At 41.1% G+C, this 27,750-nt stretch overlaps 1 protein-coding gene across 2 annotated transcripts in view; it reads right to left on the bottom strand.

Annotated features, from left to right (window-relative positions):
• PTPRG (protein tyrosine phosphatase receptor type G) overlaps positions 1-27,750 on the bottom strand; it is a 727,870-nt gene that overhangs the window by 267,046 nt on the left and 433,074 nt on the right. For both annotated transcript variants that reach the window (XM_077451904.1, XM_077451902.1), the window contains exon 6: positions 10,104-10,170. In XM_077451904.1, the coding sequence (XP_077308030.1) occupies positions 10,104-10,170 (67 nt within the window). The remainder of the gene's footprint in view (positions 1-10,103; positions 10,171-27,750) is intronic.

The raw sequence follows: 27,750 nt of genomic DNA, 5'->3' as shown, positions 1-27,750 counted from the left end.
ATTTATCACCGTTCGGCCAGTGACAGAGACACATCTCGCTGCCCCAGCTACGGAGAGTGTGATCCCGCCAAAGTCAGCTAGCCAATCAGGTGAGAGATGGGCTGGGGGTGGGGGGAGGTTCAAGGCTCCATGTCTGAATGGACACAGGGAGCTGTGACTCGGCTCAGGTACCCCCATAGCAAGCTGTTTGCTCTGAGGGCACTCAATGGGAGGGAAGGGCCAGGAGCACAAAAGAGGGACCCAAGAAGAGGAGGAACTGGGCTGCTCTGTGGAAATCCACTACAACAGAGCAGGTAAGTACAATCACTTTAAGGTGCCAATATGCACATTATTGCAGACTTACCAGCAAAACGATGCGCTCCAGTGCTGAAAGTTTCCCTGCTGGTCACAGGTGCTTTCATCTTCTTCCACTCATTCTTCTGGGTTCAATCTGCTCTTTCACTGTGTTGCTATGGATTATTTTTTTGGGTGAATTTTGTAGCAGATATATGTGAATTGTTCGATTTTAAGACCATGTGTTTTCTTTTTGAAGCTAGGCCTCCCCTATTGATTTGCTAACAAACCTGTTGGGCTGTTCCGTGAAGCCCATACAGGAAGTGAGGTAGCAGGAAGTGAGGTAGCAGGAAGTGAGGTAGCAGGAAGTGAGGTAGCAGGAAGTGAGGTAGCAGGAAGTGGGGGGGGGGTACTTTAAACAGGCCATGTGTTCAAAGATTCAAAGACACAGTTGCTTGGAGGACTTTGGAAAAGCAAGCAGTTTCATCTGGATTATGACTCGAAAACCAGGAAGAAAGACCCAAGTTAAATAGATGTTTAGAATGCCCATCACTTACATGGTACATGCTTATTTGCTAGAAAGGACAGTTAGCTTGCGCATGTTGTAGGCATTGGAATATTTTGTATGCTATGAATTGTGTTTCCTGAAGTCATATGTACAACCAGTATAGTAAAGCAAATATTGATACAATACAGTTAATTGCCTCCTTGACTTAGAACGCAAAGACCCTTAATAAACACCAAACAAAAACAGTTGCTTGCATGGCTGAGCCACAATGACTTGACTCTCACGCATGCACATTGGAGTCAAATCATCACCATGACACAGAGCAGTGCGTAAACGTTTCTGAGTGGCGGATGCATATATTACTGCCAACAGGCAGGGAGATGTATTTATGATAGAAGAGACTGATAGGGTCTCTTCTGTCGTAAAAAAAACCCTACCTATTGGCTTTTAAAAAAAAAAAAATTGTAGCTCATTTCTCCTCTCGTTTGTCCGTTGCTGAAATTACAAACCTGTACATAAAATACAATACCCCAAAAATTTTAACGGATGGTAAAGATATGAAGCAGAAAAAAATGACATTCATGTAAATCATATCATAAAGACTCAAAATGTGCAGTAAAACTACGATGTATAGTGCTTTGAAAAAGTAGTCATACCCCTTTGTCATGTTATAACCAAAAAATGTATATGTATTTTATTGGGATTTTGTGTGATAGACCAACACAAAGTGGCACATAATTGTGAAGTGGAAGGAAAATGATAAATGGTTTTCACATTTTTTTTTACAAATAAATATCTAAAAAGTGTTGCATGCATTTGTTTTCAGCCCCCTTTACTCCGAGATACCCCTAACTAAAATCTAGTACAATCAATTGCCTTCAGAAGTCACCTAATTAGTAGAGTCCACCTGTGTGTAATTTAATCTCAGTATAAATACAGCTGTTCGGTGAAGCACTCAAAGGTTTGTTAGCGAAACTTGGAGAACAAACAGCATCATAAAGGCCAAGGAACACACCAGACAGGTCAGGGATAAAGTTGTGGAGAAATTTAAAGCAGAGTTAGGTTTGAAAAAAATATTTCAAGCTTTGAACATCTCACGAAGCACTGTTCAATCCATCATTCGAAAATGGAAAAAGAGTATGGCACAAATTCAAACCTACCAAGACATGGCCGTCCACTTAAACTGACAGGCTGGGTAAGGAGAGCATTAACCGGAGAACAGCCAAGAGGCCCATGGTAACCCTGGAGGAACTGCAGAGATCCACAGCTCAGGTGGGAGAATCTGTCCACAGGACAACTATTAGCCATGCACTTCACAAATCTGGACTTCATGGAAGAGTGCCAAGAAGAAAGCAATTGTTGAAAGAGATCCATTAGAAGTCTTGTTTGCAGTTTGCAAGAAGCCATGTGGGGGACACAGCAAACATGTGGAAGAAGGTGCTCTGGTCAGATGTGACCAAAACTGAACTTTTTGGCCTAAAAGCAAAACGCTATGTGTGGTTAAAAACTAACACTGCACATCACCCCGATACATGGTGGTGGCAGCATCATGTTGCGGGGATGCATTTTTTTTTTTTTTAGCAGGGACATGGAAGCTGGTCAAAGTTGATGGGAAGATGGATGGGGCCAAAATACAGGGCAATCTTAGGAGAAAACCTGTTCAGAGTCTGCAAAAGACTTGAGACGGTGGAGGAGCTTTCACCTTCCTGCAGGACAATGACCCTAAATCTACAGCCATAGCACCAATGGAATGGTTTAGATCAAAGCATATTCATGCAATAGAATGGTCCAGTCAAAGTCCAGACCTAAATCCATTTGAAAACCTGTGGCAAGACTTGAAAATTGCCAATTCACATATGCTCTCCATCCAATCTGACAGAGCTTGAGCTATTTTGCAAAGGGCAACAATTTCACTCTGTAGGTGTGCAAAGCTGGTGGAGACATTCCCAAAAAGACTTGCAGCTGTAATTGCAGCGAAAAGGTGGTTCTGCATGGTATTGACTTAGGGGGGCTGAATACAAACGCACCCCACACTTTTCATATATTTGTAAAAAAAAAAATTTGAAAAACATTTATCATTTTCCTTCCACTTCACAATTATGTGCCACTTTGTCTATCACATAAAACCCCAATATAATACATTCACCTTTTTGGTTGTAACATGACAAAATGTGGAAAATGTCAAGGGGTATGAATACTTTTTCAAGACACTGTATATAGAATGCTTTTAAAATAATTATCCCAGTCTTCATCTGAATGGAAGACAAAGAGTTCAGAATCATGCAAGGTGCACAGCTCTCCCGCAAATGGCATTACTGCTCCCTGGGAGCCCGTCCCTGGTAATAACTGGCGGCTGAGCTCTACAATAGCAGCCTCTCATTACAATGTATATTCCATCTACATGAAAGCGCATTATGTGGAATTCAAAAGAATCCAAAGTGACACTTGAAGTGAGATCACTGCACTGTGCTCTAGTCTGCTGAATTACAACTGGGACAAAATGTGATGTCAAGTAGTCCCACTAGATCACTCGATGCTGGTCTGCACACTCTCGGGTTACATCTTGCAGTACAATATCTGTTTACTTTAATGCTCCACTCTTGTCTGAAACCGATGCAGCCCCCCCCCCGGTGTATGGGCATAAAGGAGAGAGAAAAAAAGAGAATGCTTTAACTCTCTCCACAAAACTGATTGAAGAAGCACAAAGACGAGGTCCCCAAACATTCAGACCCTGCGGTCTGCAGTCTTGATCCTCCTTTTTTCCTTCTACAGAATTTCCGGCACAAAAGCAAAACTTCACTCTGGAAGTCTAAATTGTTTGTAGTTCCTACTTTGATCTCAGCTGCACTACAGGTCATCCCAAGGTGATAGACACCAAGTGTACTGCCTTGGAAACAAAACAAATACAAATTGCAGAGTAAAAAAGGTAGAGAAAAAAAGAACACTCCAAAAAGGGCAATGAAATTCTAGTATGATTTATGTCAAACAAATTGACTTGAAAAATTTGAACATACTATCGAGGTTTAGTAAAATTCGGTAATACCAGCCTGTAGTTCTGGTTTTAAACTTTCAACAATGATATATAAAACCTGTTGTGTGGGGTGCCAATCTGCCTATTAACAGTTTTGGATCCTTTTGACTTTTGTATAGTCACTTATGGACATAGAAGTATTCTCAAACCATAGTGGGAAAATTGGTTGACAAACTCCCAGGGGTACAGGGTGGTCAAGCCTACTTATCAAGCAAAGTTCACCAACAATATTTGCAGTTTTTATGCTCAAAGTGGCAGCCTCTTTAAGCTAGAGCTACACAGGTGATATTTCCGTCAACTATTTTACTAAAATTAATAGCAAAAATGACCATTTACTAAAATAATAGAAATGTCTCTGGTCTAAGAGACCTAAGTAGCATGATGTTGAAGTCAGTTGTATGCAATCAATGCAGTGAGAAAACATGTGAGATTAATCACTACGACATACTACTTGTGTAGCCTACTGCATAGAAAGTATGCTGTTCCATCAGCTTAGTGATCAAATGCTATGACTAGTGATTAACCACTTCAATTTTTAGCAGTCTGATTAAGCTAATAAACATTCCCCATGTAGCTCTATCCTTAGTTGACTGCTACAGCCTTTGAATGTTAGACCTGTTGTACAAAGAATTTAGTTTAAACATAAAAAACCTAAGGTAAAAATGATATTCCTTTTGAATGAGGAAAGTTTGCGAGTTTAAAGCACCTCAAGTGTGTGGTCTATAGCCAATTCTTTTGCATATTGCATCAATCGGTGTGACAAAACAATTAACCAGGTGTGGTTAATTTGGTAATACATTGATCCAACCACCACTTTACGGACCAATGTTTAACCACCACTTTATCGCATAAAATAGTAAACAGTATAATTGAACAAATCCAATCTTTACGATTAACATCCGTATAGTTGGGCGATGACCCTTTTTTTTCTTACCACATTTCCAGGTTTTGTTACAAAAAACACACATTGACTTTTAAAAACGATTGCATCTTGGTCAACTACCCATAAATACCTTCATAGCTTCAAAGTTCTGATACTTTTGCGTTGTGGTAAGCGTAGTATTTCCGTAATGTAGGGTGACCTGATGTTCTCAGTTTCAGGGCACAGTCCCTGATTTTAGGGGGCTGTGCCCGGGGCGAAAACAAAAGTCCCAGATTTCAACCATGGTTAATAGAACGTTCCCCTGATTTCTTCCCAGCTTTAATAATGGCATCCCTGGCCCAGACTGTCGCAGGGTGATCCACTTTAGCAACATTTATGTGATTGGCCTGAAGCAGGACGAGGAAAGGGAGTGGTATGTCTTTGTTACGGGAGGCAAAGATGCGGATATTTGTTTCCTTGCCTCACTTGTGCTGGGGACCTGCAGTGCTCACATGGGTCTGCACACTTAATCCATTTCAAAGAAGGTTCAAGTATTATTAAACCCTACCCCCACTGTTATCGATTTTGCCACACCCAACATTTGGTGTGGCATGCTTTGCATGCTGCTATTATCCCTATCTCTGCTCTGACCATGTCCCACCCCTAATAAAAGTGGGTGTGGTCAATAGGGTTCCCCCAGATTTATTTAAAGATCTGGTCACCACACCTTAACACTTAAGGGGGTGGGGTATGACAACACTACAAATATGTCTTGAATTGCTAGTGTCCACAAAACAGAGTAACTAAAGACTATCACAAATCTAGAATTCCAAAAAGTTCAGTCCTACACAGGAAATACATTTCTTTGTACTCAACAGGATTAAACAAGGAACATTTTTGATATCAGGGGTTCCTTTAAAGGAAAAGTATTTTGTACAATAGGGAAACGCAGTGTGGCTTTGTTGCACAAAAAGCTAAATTGGTCTTATTTGAGGCTTTCAAAAATGAAAGCATTTGATAGAGTAAGGAAATGCTCAAAGTTCTTTGTCGTTCTATAGCAAGTAAAAAGATGTTTCCATTTAGTCCACCGAGACTCGTGTAGTCAATCGAAGTCCAAACTGCCTGCCAAAATTTCACTGAATTACCTCTTTAATCTCTCCATGGCACTCCGAACTGATCTGTAAGTGTTTGGACAAGGGCTCGGAATGGCTGCCAAATCGTTGCATAAACAGGCATTCTATGTGATAAATAAATTTCTGAAAATTATTACATCAAAATGGAAAGCAGTTGGACTCGAGTGCATCCATGTACCCAATCTAGTACATTATAGACATTCTGGAACACAGTCTTAAAATTTATATCTGGGGACAAACTCGGACTTATAATGATTAAAAATGAGTGATGATGCATATCTGCATTCATCACATGTGAATATATATCCAGCACAGAAGCAGTATCTCTTATTTTATGTCTAGGGCCATGTTATTGGAAGAGGAATTTCTCTTCCAAGATTTGTGCACCTATTTTTCATGTCCCATAGATTGATTGCCGTTCACAGCTGCAACATTAAATGACTCCGAAAGTAGGACAATTAATCTAAACGCTATTTGTTCTAATCTTAAAGTTTCAGCCAGTTCTGGATTTCCACCCACAAGAATGAAGAACTTGTGGTAGCTATGAAAGTAGCCAAAGTAAGTTACAGTTTGAAAGACACCCATCTCTGCTTGGGCTCCATCTGCATTAGTCTGAAGAACTGTTTCCATCTCCAGCAGCTATTTTAAGTGGAAACTAAGTTTTATGGGCAATTTCATTTTAATTTTAGATGTTTTTGAACTAATGATTTTTAGCTGCTCTCTTACTATATTTACATTTTTTACTTTATGAATAACTATTTAACGAGAATTCCCATATTAAAGCGGAAGTAAACCCTGATGGGTTTACTTCCTCTTTTTTTCCCTGCAAAGGTAAAGCATAATGGACTACTATGCATCGCATAGTAGCTCATTATGTGTCACTTACCTGACACAGGAGCCAGCGAAGTCGCCGCTGATCCCTGTAGTCCTTCGCATCCATCTTGCTGGTGGCGTCTCGCAGCTCCGACCAATGACAGCGGCGAAGCCGCGATGACGTCACTCCCGCGCATGCGCACGGGAGTCGCGTCTCGCAGCTCCGCCGCTGCCATTCGGCGAAGCCGCGATGACGTCACTCCCGCGCATGCGCACGGGAGTCGACAAATTAGGCAAATCCATTCTTGGACTTGCCGCATTTAGTGCGCCTGCGCGCCGCTGTATACGGCGCATGCGCCGTAGACAGCGGTGCCCATTTTCGGGCAAATATCTCCTAAACCATATAGGTTTAGGAGATATTGCTTGGACCTACAGGTAAGCCTTAATCTAGACTAAACTGTGGGTTTAGTAGCACTTTAACCTTACAGCTCTATACATTTCAGGCATAAATCGGCCAACAATCCCCATTCATAAGGTTGCCTTAAATGGAAGTATGGGATTAAAGAAAAAAAAAAGTATACTCATCTAGGTGGGTGCAGCATTCTGATGCTGCATCTGGCCCCCATCCGACTCTACACTGTGAACTGAGCGATCAAAGAGTGCTGATTGCTTTGTTCTCAGCTTCTCTGTAAGTAGAGAGCAGGAGACTGAGTCTCAGACTCTCTGCTCTTCCATCACTCGCTGGAGCGCTGAACTGTCGAGGAGACAGGAGGGGCTGGTTTAGGCTCTCAACAGATCACTGAGAAGCTGAACTAGCTGTCGGTCCAGGCTTCTGGTTGGGATCTTTTCAGAGCCTGGACTAGCTCTGTGTCGTCAGCTTCAGCCCGCTGACGGCTGAGAAAGGGTCACAGGACAAACAAACTGCACTCTTGTGATCCATAGAAGTACAGCCAAAAGAGCTTTGGCTATACTTATCTTTTAAAGTAAATCTGTAACCACCTAGATTGTTTTTTGAAGTACAGTAAATGCACAGGTTAATTTTAAAGCCTTGCATATAAAATAAGCAATAAGCACTTAAAGTACAAACTTTGCTGAATGGCCCAACAGAGGCCAGCATGCCAATATCTAGCATAGTAATCAAATGAGGACTGCAATCCCAACCCATACTGATGCTGCAGTCCTAATCCAGATACCAGTGCTGCCAGTCTAGCATGAACGCAGATTGTCTGCTCGTATCCGCAGCCCACGTGTTTGCTAAAAACGACTTGCTTGGACAGTCTCAAAAAGCCGTTAGTTTCAGCACAGCCAAAAGTGATCGAATAATGTTCTGCAAATTTAAAATGATTTTCACAAATGGGCACTTTTGATTTATTGTTATCAACAGAAGACGAAGACAAATAATTTATGGTGGAACAAAATATTCTAAGAAGAGAATTTTCAGAACATGCACAAGATAAATAACAGGAAGGAAACATCAGCACTCTGTGCCGTGCTGCTAATATGGATGATGTATAGTAACTTGTAATGATTTATAAGGTATGAATCCCCGAGCCGTGACTGAAAGGAAACAAACTGCTTACGGTTAGCACAAATCCATTTGCAGGTATAATATGAGTTTTGATCTTTGCTTATCAAAGTTTCTGGCTTCATAACACCCACAAATTAACATATACAGAAAGGAGTGCTTTGCATTAAAATGGACTACCTTTTTTTTTTAAAACCTAGTTTAAAGGGGGTTGGGGTGGCCAGCAAGAATCCTTCTCTGATTAACACAGAAAAGGAACATTTTATGGATAGCAACAGACATCAAGGCTCATGTGTTAAAGATAGACACAATATGCAAACATGGAGTCTATGGAACACGCATAGCAGTTCTTTCTTTCATCTCCATGGAAAAGTCGTTTCTTTTTTTTATCTCTATTGCAAAATAATCTACTGGTGGAAAATTCGAAACCAGCAGAAATAGATTAAATCTATAACGATATTTGTGGAGTATCTGGGCTATATTTACCATAATGTAACTTGTGGACCAATGCCTAGGGCATCGGAAAATTGGGGACGGCACAGAGTATAAAAAATTACAAATTATGATATTTTGATTGTTTTCGTCTTCTAGCCACATCTGGTAATTTTGGGCTAAATTCATCAAGACTCATAGTTTAGGAAACATGAAAAGTTCTAATTTTTCTCTCTCACGTGTTCTGTACAGCTAAAATTAAGCTGTGAATATAAGACAGAACCAATCCTGCCCCCAATAAAGTGCATTCTAGCAGTATGTGCGTAATGTTATTCATTCAACATGATAACCTTACAGATATGTATATATACTTTCAAAGCATACTGTATTCCCTGGAACCTGAGGCTCCTTGTATGTATATGCCGAGTCAAGCTTTGACATACAATTTAAGGCTGGCCATAAACGGTTTGAATCTCCAAGATTTGAGATTCCAAGCATGTGTAGGCCGACTGAATGTATCAAGTTGATAGATCTATCAACTTGGGTACAACCAACCTGCCGGATTCACTTCTGATTATCGCTAGTGGCTAGCAATAATCACTGTCTATTCCCGGCAGGGACAGCATACCCCCCGCCAGGAGCAGACAATGCTCGGCAGGAGGGATTCCTGTCAGGACTGTGTGTGTTGATGTGAGAACTGTGTGAAGGTTGCAGGAAAGAAATCTGCACCATCTACGGCCTGCCTAAAGCCTCATACAGGCGATCAGATTTTCCGCAGACAAAGCGCCAGACTTTTGTCCAAAGGGCGTGTGCCATGAACTTGTCTAGCATACAAATGGTACACAATTGTCGGCCAACAAACATGAGCGTAGTGACGTACTACATGGAACTTCAGCTCTTACGCGCCACCCTTTGGGCACCTTCTGCTAATGTGTTTGGTGAGCATTGATTCCGAGCGTGCGTGTTTGTACTTTGGACATTTGTGTGACGGACTTGTGTACACACAATAGGAAAATCTGAAAACAGACCGCTGTCCGCCAAAAATTTACTAGACTGCCATCCAACATTTGTTGGCGGAAAGTTGGCCAAGAATTGTATGATGGAACGTACTAACGGCCAGCTTTTAAGCCAACAGTCTGTCATCACACAATTTCCTGCCGGAAAGCCGATCGTGTATACGAGGCTTAAGTCAGCCTTTTCTCAACCAGGGTTTCTCCATAGATTGATAGGGGTTCCTTGATCAATTTTTGCTTCCCAAATAAGTAACTACTGACACCAATGATCTTTTTAGCTTCTTATAAGTGGGGAATCATCTAAATGACCACAAATGTAAGGGGCACTCTTCTATTTGACCACCATGCCTTAGAGCTGTAGATGAAAGTTATTAACAGGGGTTTATCTGAAGCTGTAAGGTGAATTTAAGGGCTCTTCTATGTTAAACGACCGGAGAAAGACAATTTTCCCTCACAATGCCTTAACTTTAAACCTTGCAAAAGTGTAGAAAATACTAAGCGTTGACTGCTTACCATGATGGACAACACCCTTCAAGCCATGAATAATTGGATCCAGAGCAGGATTGTTTCTCTGTGAGGCCTAGTGGCAAAAAAAGACAAAGGATCATTACATTTTGATGCCTTCAAGACTACATTTAACAAACTATTAAACAGTTTTTTTCATTTATAGATCTCGGAATATCCTAACAGATCCAAATATCCACCCAAATACTCATATTTGGACAAAACCATGTTCCTGTTTCATGAGCATGTCCACTATTTAGGTTCAACAATCAGCCTTGTCCAACTCAAAATGGAACAAACCCAAGTTTAATACATACACAGATCTACACCTATACTAGTTTATCCCTTTCTGGGATTAAACACATGGTAAAAGACAACAAAAAATACTTATGTGTTAGTGGAGAAAATGCTGCTCCAGGCATCCCTCACTGCTGGGCATAGAGCTGAAAGCCTAGGCACTCAGTCATGTAATCAAAGAGAAGGATTACGATTCAGAATACCCAATAGTCCACTTCAGCACAGGTCATATATCCAAGGGGGGTCGATTTACTAAAAATAAAGAGCGCAAAATCTGGTGCAGCTTTGCACAGAAACCAATCCGCTTCCAGATTTTTCTTTTTTTTGTCAAAGCTTAACTAAACAAGCTGAAGTTAGATGCTGATTGGCTACCATACACAGCTGCACCAGATTTTGCACTCTTCAGTTTTAATAAATCAACACCTTGGTCTTTAGGTAGGTGGTCAGCACTAAAGAATCCACAATATCATTTTCTCCAGAAAAGATATGCATTCCTGCTAATATAACTTTATGTCAGAATTTGGGAACAGCTTCCCTTAGATCAGACCTATAGAGATCTCTTTAATTAAAAAAAAAAAAAAAGAAAAAAAGATAAACATTCCTAAATTTCTGGCAAGATATAATGCCATTAAAAGCAGTCTGTGTGCTGCTAAAAAGATAATTGGGCATTTGGCATAAAAATGCAAAGTACTGCATGACATAAAGAGAACACTGCACAGTTTTGAAGGCAACCACTAAATAAGTCTTCAAGTCCGCATTACATTAACACAACTGGACAATCCTGAAATACAGAAAAATAATACATTTCCATTACTATCCTTTCCTACAGACTTTATAGTCAATGTCAATAAACCTGCCTTATTTAATGTCTACCTATTGTAAAAAATAAAAAAAAATAACCAAAGATCTACAGCGAGTGCATTTGTAGTGCAAACTGGATTTACCTTTAGTAAACACCCACGTTTCATGGTACACCCTCAATATAGATGCAACATGAAACCTGGTCATACAGGTGGACATGTATTAAAAAAAAAAAAAAAAAAAATCTTCTCCCTGCCAGTTAAGAGTTCACGGTCTCTGGCCGTTTGAATAGCTGAACCACGCATGTGTGTGGGAGTCAGGGCCACATACAGTGACGTAACCAACGCTATTAAAGTATATATCAGTGATGGTGAACCTTGGCACCCCAGATGTTTTGGAACTACATTTCCCATGATGCTCAACTACACTGCAGAGTGCAAGAGCATCATGGGAAATGTAGTTCCAAAACATCTGGGGTGCCAAGGTTCACCATCACTGGTATACATTCCCTAAACTGTGAAATTACTGTGCCTTTTTATATTCCTACCTGTAGGTATAAATCTATAGAAGAACTTTACTACGGCTTTAACGCTGAACTCCAGGCAGATGTAAAACATGCAAATCCAAACAGCTATTCATTAATAAAACCTTACTTTATTTTTTTTTCAGATTGGTATCAGCCGCTTGCTATGCCTGATTGGCTCCCAGTCCTGCGTCTACCTCTCCTAGTCTGCCTGCAGTTGCACAGGGAAATAACAGCAGTCAGACGGGGAGAAGAAAGAGTAGGAATGGGAGAAAACGATGTGTGTTGCAAGCAACTGTACTCACAAGAAACACTCTGGTAGCAGAAAAGAGAAAAAAAGCAGAGTGAGCAGAAGTAGGACCTTATCAGTCTTTGGTTGATCTTTCACTGTCCATTCAGCAGGCTGCGGTGAAGCCACTGTAATGCCCTGTGCACACGGTCGGAATTTCCAACCGAAAATGTGCGATCGGATCATGTTGTCAGAAAATCCAATCGTGTGTGGGCTCCATTGGACTTTTTCTGTCAGAATTTCGAACACACAAAGTTTGAGAGCTGGATCCAAAATTTTCCGACAACAAAATCCGATCATTTAAATTCCGATCGTGTGTAGACAATTCCGATAGACAAAGTGCCACACATGCTCAGAATAAATTACGAGACGAAAGCTATTGGCTACTGGCCCATTTATAGTCCCGATGTAAATGTTGTACGTCACCTCGTTAAGAACGATCGGATTTTCCGACAACTTTGTGCGACCGTGTGTATGCAAGACAAGTTTGGGAAAAAATCCAATGGATTTTGTTGTCTGAATGTCCGTCTGTGTGTACAAGGCATAACAGTTACTTTATATGCCTTTTCTCTATGTATTTAGCCATTAGTTCAGCTGTAAAGCGATATTAAACCTAAGAAGTAAAACTGTATATTGTAGCTTACCAATCATTAAATATGGTGGTTGCATTAGTTTTATTTCTTACGACTTTTTTTTCACCCCCCCGTTTCTGACCAGTAACACACCTTTACTAGAGTGCCCTCACTCTGGATGGAGGAGCACAGGGGGGCAGAATTGGGCAGCAGCATTGTCAGTCTGGGTGGACGGAAGTTTTAGATGTATTAGCAGATTTAAAGAGGAAGTAAACCCTGATGAGTTTACTTCCTCTTTCATTCCCTGCAAAGGCAAAGCATAATGGACTACTATGCATCGCATAGTAGTCCATTATGTGTCACTTACCTGACACAGGAGCCAGCGAAGTTACGCTGTCCCCTGTAGTCCGCTGCATCCATCTTCTTGGTGGGGTCTCGCAGCTCCGCCGCTGTCATTCGGCGAAGCCGCGATGACGTCACTCCCGCACATGCGCACGGGAGACGACACACGCGGCAGCTCCGACGTTGAGAATGGCGCGCTCAGTGTGCCTGCGCGCCGCTGTCTACGGCGCATGCGCCGTAGACAGCGGTGCCTGTTTTCGGGCAAATATCTCCTAAACAATATAGGTTTAGGAGATATTTCTTGGACCTACAGGTAAGCCTTAATCTAGGCTTACCTGTAGGTCAAAGTGGTTTGTAAGGGTTTACAACCACTTTAAATACACTAAAAATGTAAGCAAAATTTCAGCTATTATTTTATAAACAATTACAGCAACAGTTTATTTCCTTTTGGGAGAAAGGTTTTACTTTGTGAATTATTTCACTAGATAACAATTCAAACATAAAAAAAAAAAGAAAAAGTATTCTAACAAATTACAATAGTTTTCCTGAAGGTCTGTCTGAGCCTGAGGCCACTGAAGATAGTGCTGGCTCCCGTGAGGAGATGAAGACCCCCTGACATTTTTTATTTATTTTTTTGGCATCCTGACAGTCTCAGGAACACCTACCATGTTTCTAAACTCAAGTCACTTGGGGAAACAGCCCTGCACCCCACCGTCCTGTTTCACGGATCATGAAAGGCAAAACAGCCTTAAATAAATAAAAGCAAGATATTCGGTTTTTGCATCACTTGGACCTGACAATGCAGACTCAGCCGCCTTAATAATGTATTCATTGTGGGAAAAGTAGCAGAATATCAGTTTCTGTTATATATTATGCTATATATAATGTATAAGTACAGCTTGGTTATTTTTGGTTTGTTATGAGGCAAACACAGGGTTTAACCCAATGATCGAGCTCACAAGAAACTTGAAGTTTCTATCTCACTGATGTCACAGAGTACACTAGGCTATTACAGACTTGGATTTTAAAGAGGATGTAAATTCTCCCACTCTGCTTCTTTTCATTTAGTCCATTATAATAAATTATCAAACTATATCCACTGTAATCCAGCCCAAATCGCATATTACTTACTGTTTAAAGAAACTTTAAAAAACTTGTTTCCAGGGGTAAGGCAGAGCCATCTTAAGTATTGTTTTCTGAGTCCACAGTGGAGTGCACTTCTGCCCTTACATTGAGCACTTCCTATACTGTTAACCAAACCTCCTTCTCAATCCAACGTTTCTATGGTAACCCTGCTTCCCTGCTCATAGCGGACTTGTTTTATTTCATAGTATTTACTTGTGCCGATTATATAGTGTTTGCCTATGTCAGTCTTAGCAGCTTCAGCTGATAAGACTGCAGTAATGCTGTCCGATGTCCAGGTTTACACTCCATGTGATGTCACATGGTCACATGGGGGAGTAGTAGGAAGCTCTGAGTGATTATGCAGTCTCGTGGGATTTCAGTGTTGTGCCGTAGGACGTCCTGATAATAGACAGACAAGCACACAGTGTGCTGTAAATCAGGGGCGACATGGGCATGCTCCACAGGGATGAGCCGAACACCCCCCGGTTTGCTTCACATCCAGAACATGCGAACAGGCAAACAATTTGTACGAACACCTTTAAAGTTTATGGGACACGATCATGAATACCTGAAGGGCCTGGTATGGAATTTAGGGGGACCCCCACCCAATATTTTTTTCTTTTCATTTTGCGCGGAGTTCCCCTTAATATTCATACCAGCCCTGAAGGGCCTGGTATGGAATTTAAGGAGATCCCCATGCATTTTTTTTTTTTTTATTTTGGTTCGGGGTTCCCCTGTGGGGAAATCCCATGCCATTTTTATCAATGCAGTTTTATGTGTATTCATTCATTATAGCCTCAAGTAGTACGACTCGTTTTCCTTTAGAAATGTCATTTTGCTGTCAGCTGTTCTAAACACAGGAAACATGCGCCCCTTTACAGACATACTATAGACACCCCCAGGTACAAAATTTAAAGGAATATTACACTTTTGTTGTTTCACTTTAAGCATTATTAAAATCACTGCTCCCAAAAAAAACCTCAGTTTTTAAAACTTTTTTGCATCGATACATGTCCCCTGGGGCAGGATCCGGGAACCCAAACACTTTTTATGACAATACCATGCATATACATTTTTAAAATTAGCACTTTTGATTCCTCCCATAGACTTTTAAAGGGTGTTCCGCGGCTTTTGAATTTGCCGCAAACACTCCAAATTGTTCAGTGTTCGGCGAACTGGCGAACAGCCAATGTTCGACCCAAACATAAAGCCCATCCCTAATGCTCAGTGACATCATTCTAAAGAACAAAAAAGGATTACAACAATACTAAGTAAGGAGATATCTACAAGCAGTGTTCATTAGGGTTTTTATGCTGATTTACATGGTACAAAGTGTGAGGGAGGGTTTACAACCACTTTAAAAGAAACCTGCAGTGAGAGAACACCTAAGCTGCCCTTCTCTCTCACAGTCTGAGTGATGCTGTGCAGGTAATTTAAAGTGGTTGTTGACCCACTTTAACGTCTTCATACCACCCCCTCTGTGTTCTAATCCGATGTGCCCCTGTACACATGATCAACTGCCTTTCTTCTCTCCCCGTCTGATAGATGCAGCGGGCGGGGCAGAGATTCCCCTGCTGACATCACTTGGAAGAGGAGAGATAGCGCCAGCTGATCATGTGATCGCTGAGAAGAGCTCTAAAATGAGGTATAGCATGCTTTTTATAAATCACTCGCACATGGGCACACAGGATTAGAACACAGAGGGGATGGTATGAAGATGTGAACGTTATTTGAGCAGCAGGAGTTGAGGGGGCAGGCCCTGTCACAAGCTGACAGGCAGAGAGGAGAGGGGGAGAGAGCACAGAGGAGACAGATGGCAGGCTGCGGATGGCGGAGGCGCATACGGATGACTCCTGTGTGCTCAGCAGCCCTGATATATCGGAGTCAGCATTCATGGGGGAGGGTATAGCCAAGCAGGATCAATCAGATATTTCAGGTGTTACAGGGGGCCAACTGACACAGCATAAGCACTGTGCCCTATATAACATGCTTTACAGGAACAGGATTTTTTTTTTGGGATGGTTAACAAACGCTTTAAAAAAGGAGGCTATGTGATCCTGTTGCTAAAAAAAAGAAATGTTAAAAAGTACAAAGGTAGTCCTCCCTGCAAAGAAAAAATACCCCACCTGCTGGCCACACCGCTAACATACACTGCCATTAAGAGAAAAGCTTGATGGAAAATCTTCAGCACCTAACAACATGCTCTGTGATTTTAGCCAGTGACCCTCTACATCCTTATAGGACACGTTACATCGCATTGCACAGAACTGCATGTGAATTGCACAGAAACATGCAGCATAATGCTGTGCAATTCGCATGCAGTTCCTAGTGTGAATAGGCCCTAAATGTATTTTTTTTAAATCTAATCAGTTTTAAAGTGGAAGTAAACTCCCCTATCGTTTTCAGCCAAGGAAGCTGCCATCTTTGCCTCTGTTAAATATTCAACTGCTATGGTGCTGCACATGTGATTCTTTATGACACCAGCCATTGGATGGTTTGATAGTTTGGCTGAGAGCACAGCCAATGTGCAGTTAGCATTCCTGGCATGCCTTTTTTTTTTAACTGTTTAAGTCGATGGGTTTGCTTACACTTGAAGTAGCTGAATTTGACCTGATACTGTATCGACCACTTTCAGTGCCTGTACAGCAGGGTTAGAGTGTGAGAGGAGGAAGCAGCACAAGGAGTCAATCAGTTCACGTGCTAACGAACATTACAGATTGTTAGGCACACAGTTGACCCTTTGATTGTTCCTAGATGTTAACAACCCCCCCCCCCTCCCCTTCCCAGCAAGTGTCATTAGTATAGTGTCAGTGTATAGCAGGGATATGCAATTAGTGGACCTCCAGCTGTTGCAAAACTACCCATCATGCCTCTATCTCTGGGTGTAATGCTTGTGGCTGTCAGTCTTGCAATGCCTCATGGGACTTGTAGTTCTGCAACAGCTGGAGGTCTGCTAATTGCATATCCCTGGTGTATAGTATTATCACAGTTAGTGATGGTGTCTATTAGCGCCAGATTGCCTGCCGCCCTGTCACAGTTCCACTATAAGTCAATGATCACAGTCATTACAGAATCGCATCTATAGCTGCCTAAATACCAATACACCATAGTTTGTAGACGCCATAACTTTCACAGAAACCAATCAATATACACTTAGGGATTTTTTTTTGCTCTACCAAAGACATATAGCAATAATATACAGTTTGGCCTAAAAGGTATAAATAATTTTTTTCTTCCTTTGGATGTTTTATAACAAAGTACATTTTTTTTTTTTTTTTTTTTTTAATTTTCATTCTTTTTTTGTTTATATATTATAAAACAAAAAACCTAGTGATGATCAAATACCACTAAAAGAAAGCTCTACTAAAAAAATCTAAAAATATATATATATATAAATGTCACTTATGTAGAGTGTTGCATGACGGCGGAATTGCTAGTTAAAGTAGCACAATGGTGAATAGCAAAAAATGCCCTGATCATAAAGGGGGTCAAACCTGCAAAGGTCAAGTGGTTAAATGAATATATTTTTTTCCCAAAAGGTGGACTTTGCCTTTAATGCTTTGCTTAGAAGGGAGGACTTTTTTTTTTAATTTTAAACCTAGTTTCTTCATTCCAGATGTAGGACAAATCATAGAATTTATCAGTTAAAATAAAGCAAAAAAAAAAAAAAATATTTTATATATATATATATATATATATATATATATATATATATATATATCTTTTTTTCGTGTCTATAGAGACTTTATGCACTGAATGGTTAAATTATTGTAAAGTACATATATCGAATCTCCTCCTGCTTTCTTAACCATTTCCCTCCATGCTTCTCTTTAACAAAAGCAAATCAAGTTACAACTAACAAAAATAGCCGACCACCAATGGCGTGGAAAAAGCCAAGCGCGGGTTGATTGATAGAATGTGTCAATTGGCAAACAGCAAAATGGGGCAGCTGAAATTTTATTTAAAGCAATCTTGGTGCACTGGACCACTTACTCTCCTTCGAGAAAATAATATGATTTCCTCCTAACTGAGCGGCGTCTGCTTATTTAAGCCGCGGTGCACAAGATCTTTCAATCCTCGCAACCGGTGAGATAGAGAAATGACTCACTAGGGGGTAACATTTTATGGCAATGAAGGCCATCTTATAAAACCGGTCACTGGTTTTAAATGCCTCTCCTGCAATGAAAGTAATACCTTAGACACATCCACCTTTGTGCTGCTAAGAGTGGTCTATTTAATTGGAAACCTTGGTTAAAAGATTTTTTTTTTTTCTTTTTTAAAAAGCGGAGCAGAAAATGACAACTTGGTAATGATCAACGTGAAATTTCCGGGTGAAAAAAAAATGATTTAGCCATTCATATGTATGAAACAGCTTTGAACAGCTGAAACTAGTAGCATGATCACTTTTGATGATAAATAATTTATAGGTCGCTGAGATAATTATGGGAAATGATGGCTTGCACAAGTGTACTTTGCTACATAATGATCTGACTAAAGAAGATATACCGGTTATAAGGGCATGCAAAAGCTTTATCTAAGTGCTAGGAATTTGGTGTCATTTGCACTATTTATATGACACATATTTAGCAATATAGCATCTAAAGGGAACCTGTCATGAAAAGCAACAAGTTTTTTTTTTTTTTTTTAAAGCCCATCCTCCTCTACTGCTGCCCACCAGAGCCCTTAGTAAGTTCACTACACGGGGCCAAGTTCCTTCCCCCAGTCTCCATAAGAAAAAGTGCTCAGGTTGGGTGCCAAGCACTTTATTGTAGAAGAGATGGTCATTTGCTCACTAATACCAAAATAACTACATCACAGGACTCCAGTCAGCAAAAGGGGAGGTTGAGAAGTTCACAGAATGTACCTACAAACAAGGTGTTTGCTTGGGGCGGTATTTTTCAGTTGCAGTGATCACCCTGGCATAGGTTTTTGGAGCCGGCGTTCTGCTGAAAACTCCAACTCACCAAAATCTCACTTTCAAAATAAGGACACTCATCTGTCCAGGGTATCTCATATGTACTCATATGTCCTCACCCAAAGTCAACCCGTCCCTCGGCTCCCAGGTGGAGTCGCCGTCATCTTCAGTAAGGGAATCAGGAACTGCACATGTGTGAGTTGCGCTGCATGTCCTGACTAGTCCCTGTTGTCTTCTGGGACCTGTGTGTCCCTCAGAAGACAGCCGGGGGGGGGGGGGGGGAGGGGTCGGGCAAATTAGACAGGTGTCTGCTCCCCCCTGAAAAGGTGCCAAATGTGACATCGGAGGGGGCGAAGGAACACAATAAGCAGAAGTTTTTTGGGTGGAACTCTGCTTTAAGCCAGGTGCACACAGACAGAATGTGGGGAAAACATTGGCCAGACAGAAAAAAATAAAAAACGGCAGACATTGGGCCGTGTGTATGTCGGTCTTTCCGACAGAAGCTGCCTGTTTGGCTTTTGGTGAGACACGCTGGAAAACCAGTAGCCAGCATTCCCAATCAGCATTCTCAGCCAATGCAGGAGAGTGCTGATCGGAGTGTTCTGGGGCTGGGGGGGGGGGGGGGGGGTATTGCTTCTCCCTGTCAGAATACAACAGCTCAGCAGGGGAGATTTCTGCACTAATGTTGGATGGTTAGCACAGTGGTCAGTTTTCAGTCAGCTGAAATAGCACACTGATGAAGCAGCATGGGGGGGGGGGGGGGGGGGGGAGAATGGTTGGTTGGTTTTTTATGACCCCAAACTTTTTTTTAACCAACAAGGTCTGCCACCAAGAAGTTTCACTGCAACACCTGTGCACCAGATCACATACATACATACATACATACATATATATATATATATATATATGAGATCTGACTCTTGTGGGTAGGGGGCTCACATGCGTGCCGTCAGCTGCTCGCTTTCTCTGTGATTACACACAGCAGAAGCCGATCGGCTTGTGCACGGTACCCAATCTCCTCCAGCACCCGCCGATCATTAGGCAGAGAGACAGGACTGTGATCTATGTAAACCAGGCAGATCGCCATTCTGACAGAAGGGGAGGGATGGATTTTGTGTCCCTGCAAATAAAGGGGAATAAATACCATCTCTCCCTAGTAAAAGCACCTCCCATAGTATAGTAAAACACAGGCTAGACACACATTTAACACTTTGCTCACCCCTGATGTTAACTCATTTCCAGCCAGTGTCGTTGGTACAGTGACTGTGCATATTTTTTTTTTTTTAGCACTATATTAGTGTCACTGGTCCATAAAAAGGGTTAAAAGTGTCAGAATGTCCGCTGCAATATTGCAGTCACTGATTTTTCCCATCTATAGCAGACCATCTTAGTAGAATGTGTACTGTATATTGAAAAACCCTTCTATTTCTTTACAGCCAAGGAACCTTGGTGCTGCACAGGTGATCAGTTATGACACCAGCCATCTAATGGCTTGACAGTTCTGTTAAGCGTACAAGCAACTGTAACAGTCATTCACAGCATGCTTTGAATGTAATATTTAGGGAACCAATTAAATCGATGGGTTTAGTTCCACTTTACGTGTATATTGTGCATGTTCATGGTCTGCAGATACCAATGAATACTTCGGAAGATACAGTATTTTCCATTCAGCATGTTGAAAATAGAGTGAAAATTTGCCTCATAGCATGACAAGAAATAAATGATATTACAATGGTAACCAGAAAACTAGGCCCTAAATTGCTTTCTCCTTTCTTCGGGACATTATGTTTCACTCCAGCTGAACCGATGATAAGAAGGAAAAACTACTTTGGATGAACTCGGAGATTTGGTGGTGTGATTTGACTCCAGGCGCTGGGCGACTGCAAGACTATGGATGACTGCACTGCACACTCAAATGTCAACGTGAGCTGACAGGTGTATTGAGCCAAGGACTGCTAATTGTATCACAGTGAGAGTACACTTATAGTATTATACAGTAGCTGACAGTAACCAGAGAGCAGAATCGCTGCAGTTTTAAGCTTCCATCTGCATTTATTTAGACTTATCAGCTCAGCTGACACAAAGTGAAAGTTTTATAAATAACACACAGCTTGAGATCTGTATCTTTTCCTTTTTTACGTGAAGTTTTGACACCCAGGCGTCTATCTGCAAAGATGAAGAATAAAAAATGTGCCTGCTTTTGATGTCCTTTATTTCACTGCTTCTCATCATAAAAAAAAAATATTTTTTTTTTTCTGCATTTTTTTTACAGTATTATAACATAAATATACAGTATTACTGACATATCAGCATGGATGTCGCAGCACTTCCTAAAACTAAATCTCTCTGAGCTATTAATATCCCCCCCACCCCCGCCCATGCTCCCCTCCATGACTTTTCCATCACAATCAACAATGCAATGATCAGTCCCTCCCCTCACACCAGGGTACTCGGTGTAATCCTAGACTCCGACTTGTCACTTCAGCCTCAAGTTCAATCGTTGTCAAAAGTTTGTAGAATTCATCTCTAAAATTGGCCCCTTTTTAACAAATGAAACCACCAAGCTCCTCATTCACTCCCTTGTTATCTCTCGCCTTGACTATTGCAACTTCCTTCTCATTGGCTTACCTCTCCATAGGCATCCCCTCTTCAGTCTATCATGACTGCTGCTGTCAGACTTATCCACCTTACCAACCGCTCAACCCTCTCCTCCAATCCCCACACTGGCTCCCAATCACCCAGAAAATTAAACTCAAAATACTAACCACAACATACAAAGCCATTCACAACTCTGCCCCGAACTACATCATCAATCTTGTCTCCAAATATCACCCAAATCATCCTCTCCGCTCTTCTCAAGACCTCCTACTCTCAAGCTCTATAGTCTCTTCCTCCCATGCTCATCTCCAGGATTTCTCCAGAGCCTCTCCCATCCTCTGGAACTTGCTACCTCCACCTGTCTGGCTATCTCCTTCTCTTGCTACCTTCAGGCGATCCCTGAAAACGCATCTCTTCAAGAAAGCCTATCACGTCTCCAACTAATCTTTTACCACGTCCATCAGCTCATTCCCCACAGTTAGAATCTTTTGTACCACCTGCCCCACCCTATTAGATTGTAAACTCTTCTGAGCAGGGCCCTCTTAATCCTCTTGTATTTTATTGTATTATGGCTGTACAGTTTCCCTTTTATATTGTAAAGTGCTGTGTAAACTGTTGGCGCTATATAAATCTTGTATAATAATAATAATAATGAAAAATATGTTGCTTTTACGAACTAATAAAGAAGGTTTTTGCAATTTTTGAATGTTTAATTGACAACTTGGAACTATGGGAATCTGATTGTATGATGCTGGGCAATACAAACATTTTGCACTTAAAGGTCATATGTCACATGAAAAGGTCGAAATTGACTGACTTACCCAAATAATCCATAAAATTAACATACAATCAGGAAAAACGCTTATATTGGGGGTCAATAAATCTACAGAAAATTGGATAAATCACAAGGCAATGTGCAGTTAGTAAACCTAAAGCTGGGTGCACACTATAAAAAAAAAAAATCCAGATGAATGATTATCCAGTTTTCTTTGATTTTTCACAACAGGATAAACCCGAGAACCGTACTAATGGTAGAAAAATTCTCGAACGACAAGGGTATATTTTGCCTTTACATAGGTATGTTGTAGTGTAGATTAGGAAGTTATGTGATGTATGAGTGACCCTTTAGCCACGTCTTTTTGCACCATATGTTTGTAGTGTTATGGATTCTTCATTCTTTCTCTGAAAAGTCTTTTGAATAGTTCTTTATTATTATGAGATTATTCTTTCATACATACAAAATTTTGGTTTGCATGTTTTTCCAGGTCGTCGTTTGTTTCTGATCACGTATGGTCTTTCATAGCTGATTTTTCTTGTGCACATACAATACACATTAAATGAAAAACGTTCGTTCTGTTCACTCCTGAGAAAGATTTTAGAGTTTGCCTTTTTGGGAATTTTCATACTACCAGTTGGAATTGAAAGTAAGGTACGCACTATAAGAAAATCAAATGACCGTTCTGAATACGGAATTTTCCAGCCACATTTTTTATAGCGTGTACACTACCTTAACGGAGTTCGCATGATCAGATGGTAATAAGCCTGGTTGGCTTTAATCATAAGTTATGCAGGCCATACACGGTCGAATTTCGAACGAATTTTCTTTTCAAAATCAGAAAATTCGTTTTTTTTGTGATCCGATGATGCCACCATTGATTTTCGAAATTCGGCCGACCAAGCCTTCAATTTCACCTCATGTTGCTACAGAAAAGAATTTTCTTGGCTGGGAATCTTCTTTTCTCTCCGTACATTTTCTTTTATCTCCGTACATTTTCTTTTATCTCCGTACATTTTCTTACGTTTCTCGCACGATTCTCCCATCATTGATTAGAAAATCGTTCGTTTTTCTAAAAATTTCCAACATGTCCGATTCCTCAAATTTTATTTCTGCACGAAAATCGGCTGTTGCTGCAGCCCACTAATGGTGCGAAATTCATACGAAAATTCTTAGATACGATTTTCGAAAGAATATTCTTTCGAAATTCGAACCGTGTATGGCCGGCATTATAATCGTTCATATAGCCAAAAAAAGTGCCACTTTAGTAACGTACTAGTGACATCAGATTGCAAGCTTTGTGGTTGGCAGGAATTGATGTCAATAGTTCAATGCACTCTATAAAGAGCTGGAAACAGGTAAACTAGTTTAATTAGTACTTGAATGTCTACCAATTTTCTTTGTTTTTTTATTTGTGAGAAGATTTTACTGAATTCTGGTGAGAAGACAAGATGTATCTGTAAAAGGCTGGACGGTATGTGAACAGCAACCAAGTGGACCCCAATTTTTAAATACTATAATATAAAGACACACAGGGTTGCAGCACATAGTCCAAAGGGCATTGAATGCGTGTAATGGTTATATATCATACTATACTTTTAAATAAAAGTGGACAAGCTAGCAGGTAGCCCAAGTCCTTAAAAGCTCTATACTCGAAGCTATATCCAACACACACACACACACACACACACACATTATATTATATATATATATATATATATATATATATATATACACACACACACACACACACACATATAACACACATACATACACATACATACACACACACTGTATTGTCCACCCTTACATATACCCAGTGAAGTGACTTTCCTCAGGTGATACACAGAGATTAAATAAATACTCCTACGTAAATTCTATCTGTCTGCAGTCTTCTCTTCTAAACATCCATTCAAAGTCCAGAATTTAAAAGCTTGTCTGCAGTATATATACACAAAAAAGAAAAAGGGAATTTTTGCTTGCACATGATTGGGTGATGGAAGTCAGTAGAGCTTCTGCATATTTACTAAGCTCTGGAGCAACTGATCTTGCAGAGAGCAACTGCATTTTGCAAAGCCTATTTACCTTTAGTAAATCAACCCCTATGTGCCCCCTGATTCCTCACACCCAGCCTTCACTGTGTGTATAGTGACTGCCTAAATGCGTTAGGTGGCCTGCATTGGGTCTAAATATCCTAAAGAAAATGGTGCCCAACATATATTGTATATGTGCACCCACTTTACCAGGAACCCCCGGATTCTTTGGCCCATCCTATACTGCATTTGCACGTCCCTCTCTGATAGCAGTACCTCCTTCAAAACGTTTGTAGTCCTGGTTAGGAGCGTGCACATCAGGGTGGCTCCAAGGGGACCTGCATGGCAGCTGAGCCACCCTGTTAGCACTTTTACCAGGGGAGCAGGTTTTGTATGACTGTTCTCTCAGAAGCTGCAAAGGCAAAGACAACAGCAACAATAGAAAGATATTAATGGGGTGGGCAACTACATGGCAAATGAGGTTCAATATAGAAAAATGTAAAATAATGCATTTGGGTGGTGAAAATATGAATGCAATCTATACACTGGGGGGGGGGGGGGGAGAGAACCTCTGCGGGAATCTAGGATGGAAAATGACCTGGGGGTCCTAGTAGATGATAGGCTCAGCAATGGCAAGCTGCTGCTAATAAAGCAAACAGAAGATCGGCATGCATAAAAAAGGGGATTAATTCCAGAGATAAAACGATAATTCTCCCGCTCTACAAGACTCTGGTCCGGCCGCACCTGGAGTATGCTGTCCAGTTCTGGGCACCAGTCCTCAGGAAGGATGTACTGGAAATGGAGCGAGTACAAAGAAAGGCAACAAAGCTAATAAAGGGTCTGGAGGAAAGGTTGCAAGCACTGAACTTATTCTCACTTGAGAGAAGATATGATAAGAAGATACAAATACCGTACTGGTGACCCCACAACATGGAGATTTATTTTTTTTGTGGAAGGGAGTTTAACAAGACTCCTGGTGACTCATTAAAATTAGAAGAAAAGAGGTTTAATCTTAAACTACCATATTTATCGGCGTATAACACGCGCCGACGTATAACACGCACCCCAAGTTTAGGAGGGAAATTTAAGGAAAAAAAACTTACATTTAAATGCCCATCAATGCAGGCTTACCAGTGTCCATCTGAAGCCTTGTCAGTGTCATTTGCAGCCTTGTCATGCAGCCTGTCCGTCATTACAGCCTTGTGCATCGTTGTCCCCTCAGTGATAATGTCTGCTTTTATTTTTAAAAATGGCGCCGCCGAGATGTCCTGTGTATCTCGCCGCCTTCGGCCGTACTCGGCGGCTCTTGGCTGCCTTCGGCCATACTCGGCGGCTCCCGGCCCTTCTCCGAAAGCCACCGAGAAGGGCCGAAAGCCGCCGAGAAGGGCCGAAGGCGGCCGAAAGCCGCCGAGAAGGGCCGAAGGCGGCGGAAAGCCGCCGAAGGCAGCCGAAAGCCATCCAGAGCCCAAAAAGCGGAGGATCAGCGTATAACACGCACCCGCGATTTTCCCCTGATTTTAAGGGGAAAAAAGTGTGTGTTATACGCCAATAAATACGGTACATAGAGGGTTCTTTAGTGTAAGAGCAGGTAATGTGGAATTCCCTTCAACAGGCAGTGGTCTCAGCCGGGAGCATCAATAGTTTCAAGAAACGATTAGATAAGCACCTGAACGACTGCAACATACAGGGATATACAAGGTAATACTGACATATAATCACACACATAGTTTGGACTTGATGGACTTGTGTCTTTTTTTAGACCTCACCTACTATGTAACTATGATATGAAGTACAGCGCTACATTTACATTTGGTTTAAAACACTTTACATTTTGGTAACCTGTCACATTTCTTTGACAGTAGCTTACTCCCTAGAGGGAATTACTGGTTACATAAAGGATGGTCAGCTCTGCAGAAGGCCCCTAAATGATTCAGCTGTAAGACCTATCACATACAGTTACATCTTCCATAAGACGCACTAGAAAATACATAATTCAAACCCCTTGCTTGCTGTCGCTGTGTTCTGCCTGTTCTACTTCCAGTTTTCTGAAAGATGTGACAGGTCTCAATGACTTTAGGCAGAACTTTGACCTGTGGCATTTTCGAAGCCTCCCGACAGGTCAAGCAATGCCTCTGGCACATGTCTAGATGAGAAGAAAACTGCTAGAAAAGTCGTAAAGCTGCCAACCACTCACTTCACAAACTTCTACTTAAGAGCTAGGCACACTCTCGGAAAAGAAGATGGCCTCTGTGACAGATTTATTTTACAGCATCTCCCTAAAACTGAAAGTATCTGTATAGATCAGACCTATTCAGGTAAAAAAGAATGGGCAGACGTAACACGTGAGGCCAAATCGATAGTTCTGGGTCAACCAAAACGATGTGCACAATCAAAACCTTTTAATAAAATGTGGGTAAAATTTCAGTTTGTTTATATGGAAACACTGATATGTAAATAGCTGAAGGCTTCATTAACCACTTCAGCTCCGGAAGGTTTTACCCATTTTTCCCGAGCAGGCTATTTTTTGCGATACGACACTGTGTTGCGTTAACGAACAATTGCGTGGTCGTGCGACACTGTACCCAAATAAAATTGATGTCCTTCCCCCCCCCCCACAAATAGAGATTTCTTTTGGTAGTATTTGATCATCTTTGCGGTTTTTATTTTTTGTGCTATAAATGAAAAAAGACCGACAATTTTGAAAAAACTATTTTTTTTTACTTTCTGCTATAAAAAAGGATGTAAAAAAAATCAATTTCTTCATCAGTTTAGGCCAGTATGTATTCTGCTACAAATGTTTGGTAAAAAAAAAAAAAAAATCTACATAAGCATGTATCGATTGGCTTGCGCAAAAGTTATGGCGTCTACAAACTATGGGATAGATTTATGTACTTTTATTTATTTTTATTTTATTTTTTACTAGTAATGGCGGTAATCAGCGATTTTTAGCGGGACTGCAACATTGCGGCAGACAAATCTGACACCAAGTGACACTTTTTGGGGACCAGTGACCCCAATACAGTGATCAGTGCTGAAATGCACTTTAACTGTACTAATGACACTGGCAGGGAAGGTGTTAACATCAGCGGCGATCAAAGGGTTAAATGTGTTCCTCGGGAGGAGGATGGTTGCACTGAAGACAGAGATCCGTGTTCCTGCTTAGCAGAAACACAACATCTCCATCTTCCCTACTAGCAGAACGGCCTTGTATACATAAGGTTTCTGGCAGACATCAGCTGGACCTGCTGATTGGCTCCCTCTGTGTCCAATCACTGCAGGAGTGGGGCTTTGACGGGGCGCACCCCAGAGCCCTTGAAAAAAAAATCACATACCAGGTACATGATTTTGCGCTTAAGGGCCGCCCTGCCACAGTAAATGTACGTGGT

The sequence above is a fragment of the Lithobates pipiens genome, unplaced genomic scaffold, assembly GCF_037356315.1.
Source record: "Lithobates pipiens isolate NorthernLeopardFrog02 unplaced genomic scaffold, aLitPip1_a1.2 Scaffold_23, whole genome shotgun sequence".
Taxonomy (NCBI): Eukaryota; Metazoa; Chordata; class Amphibia; order Anura; family Ranidae; genus Lithobates; species Lithobates pipiens.
The sequence above is the reverse complement of the archived record's forward strand: the minus strand, read 5'-3'. Positions and strand labels throughout refer to the sequence as shown.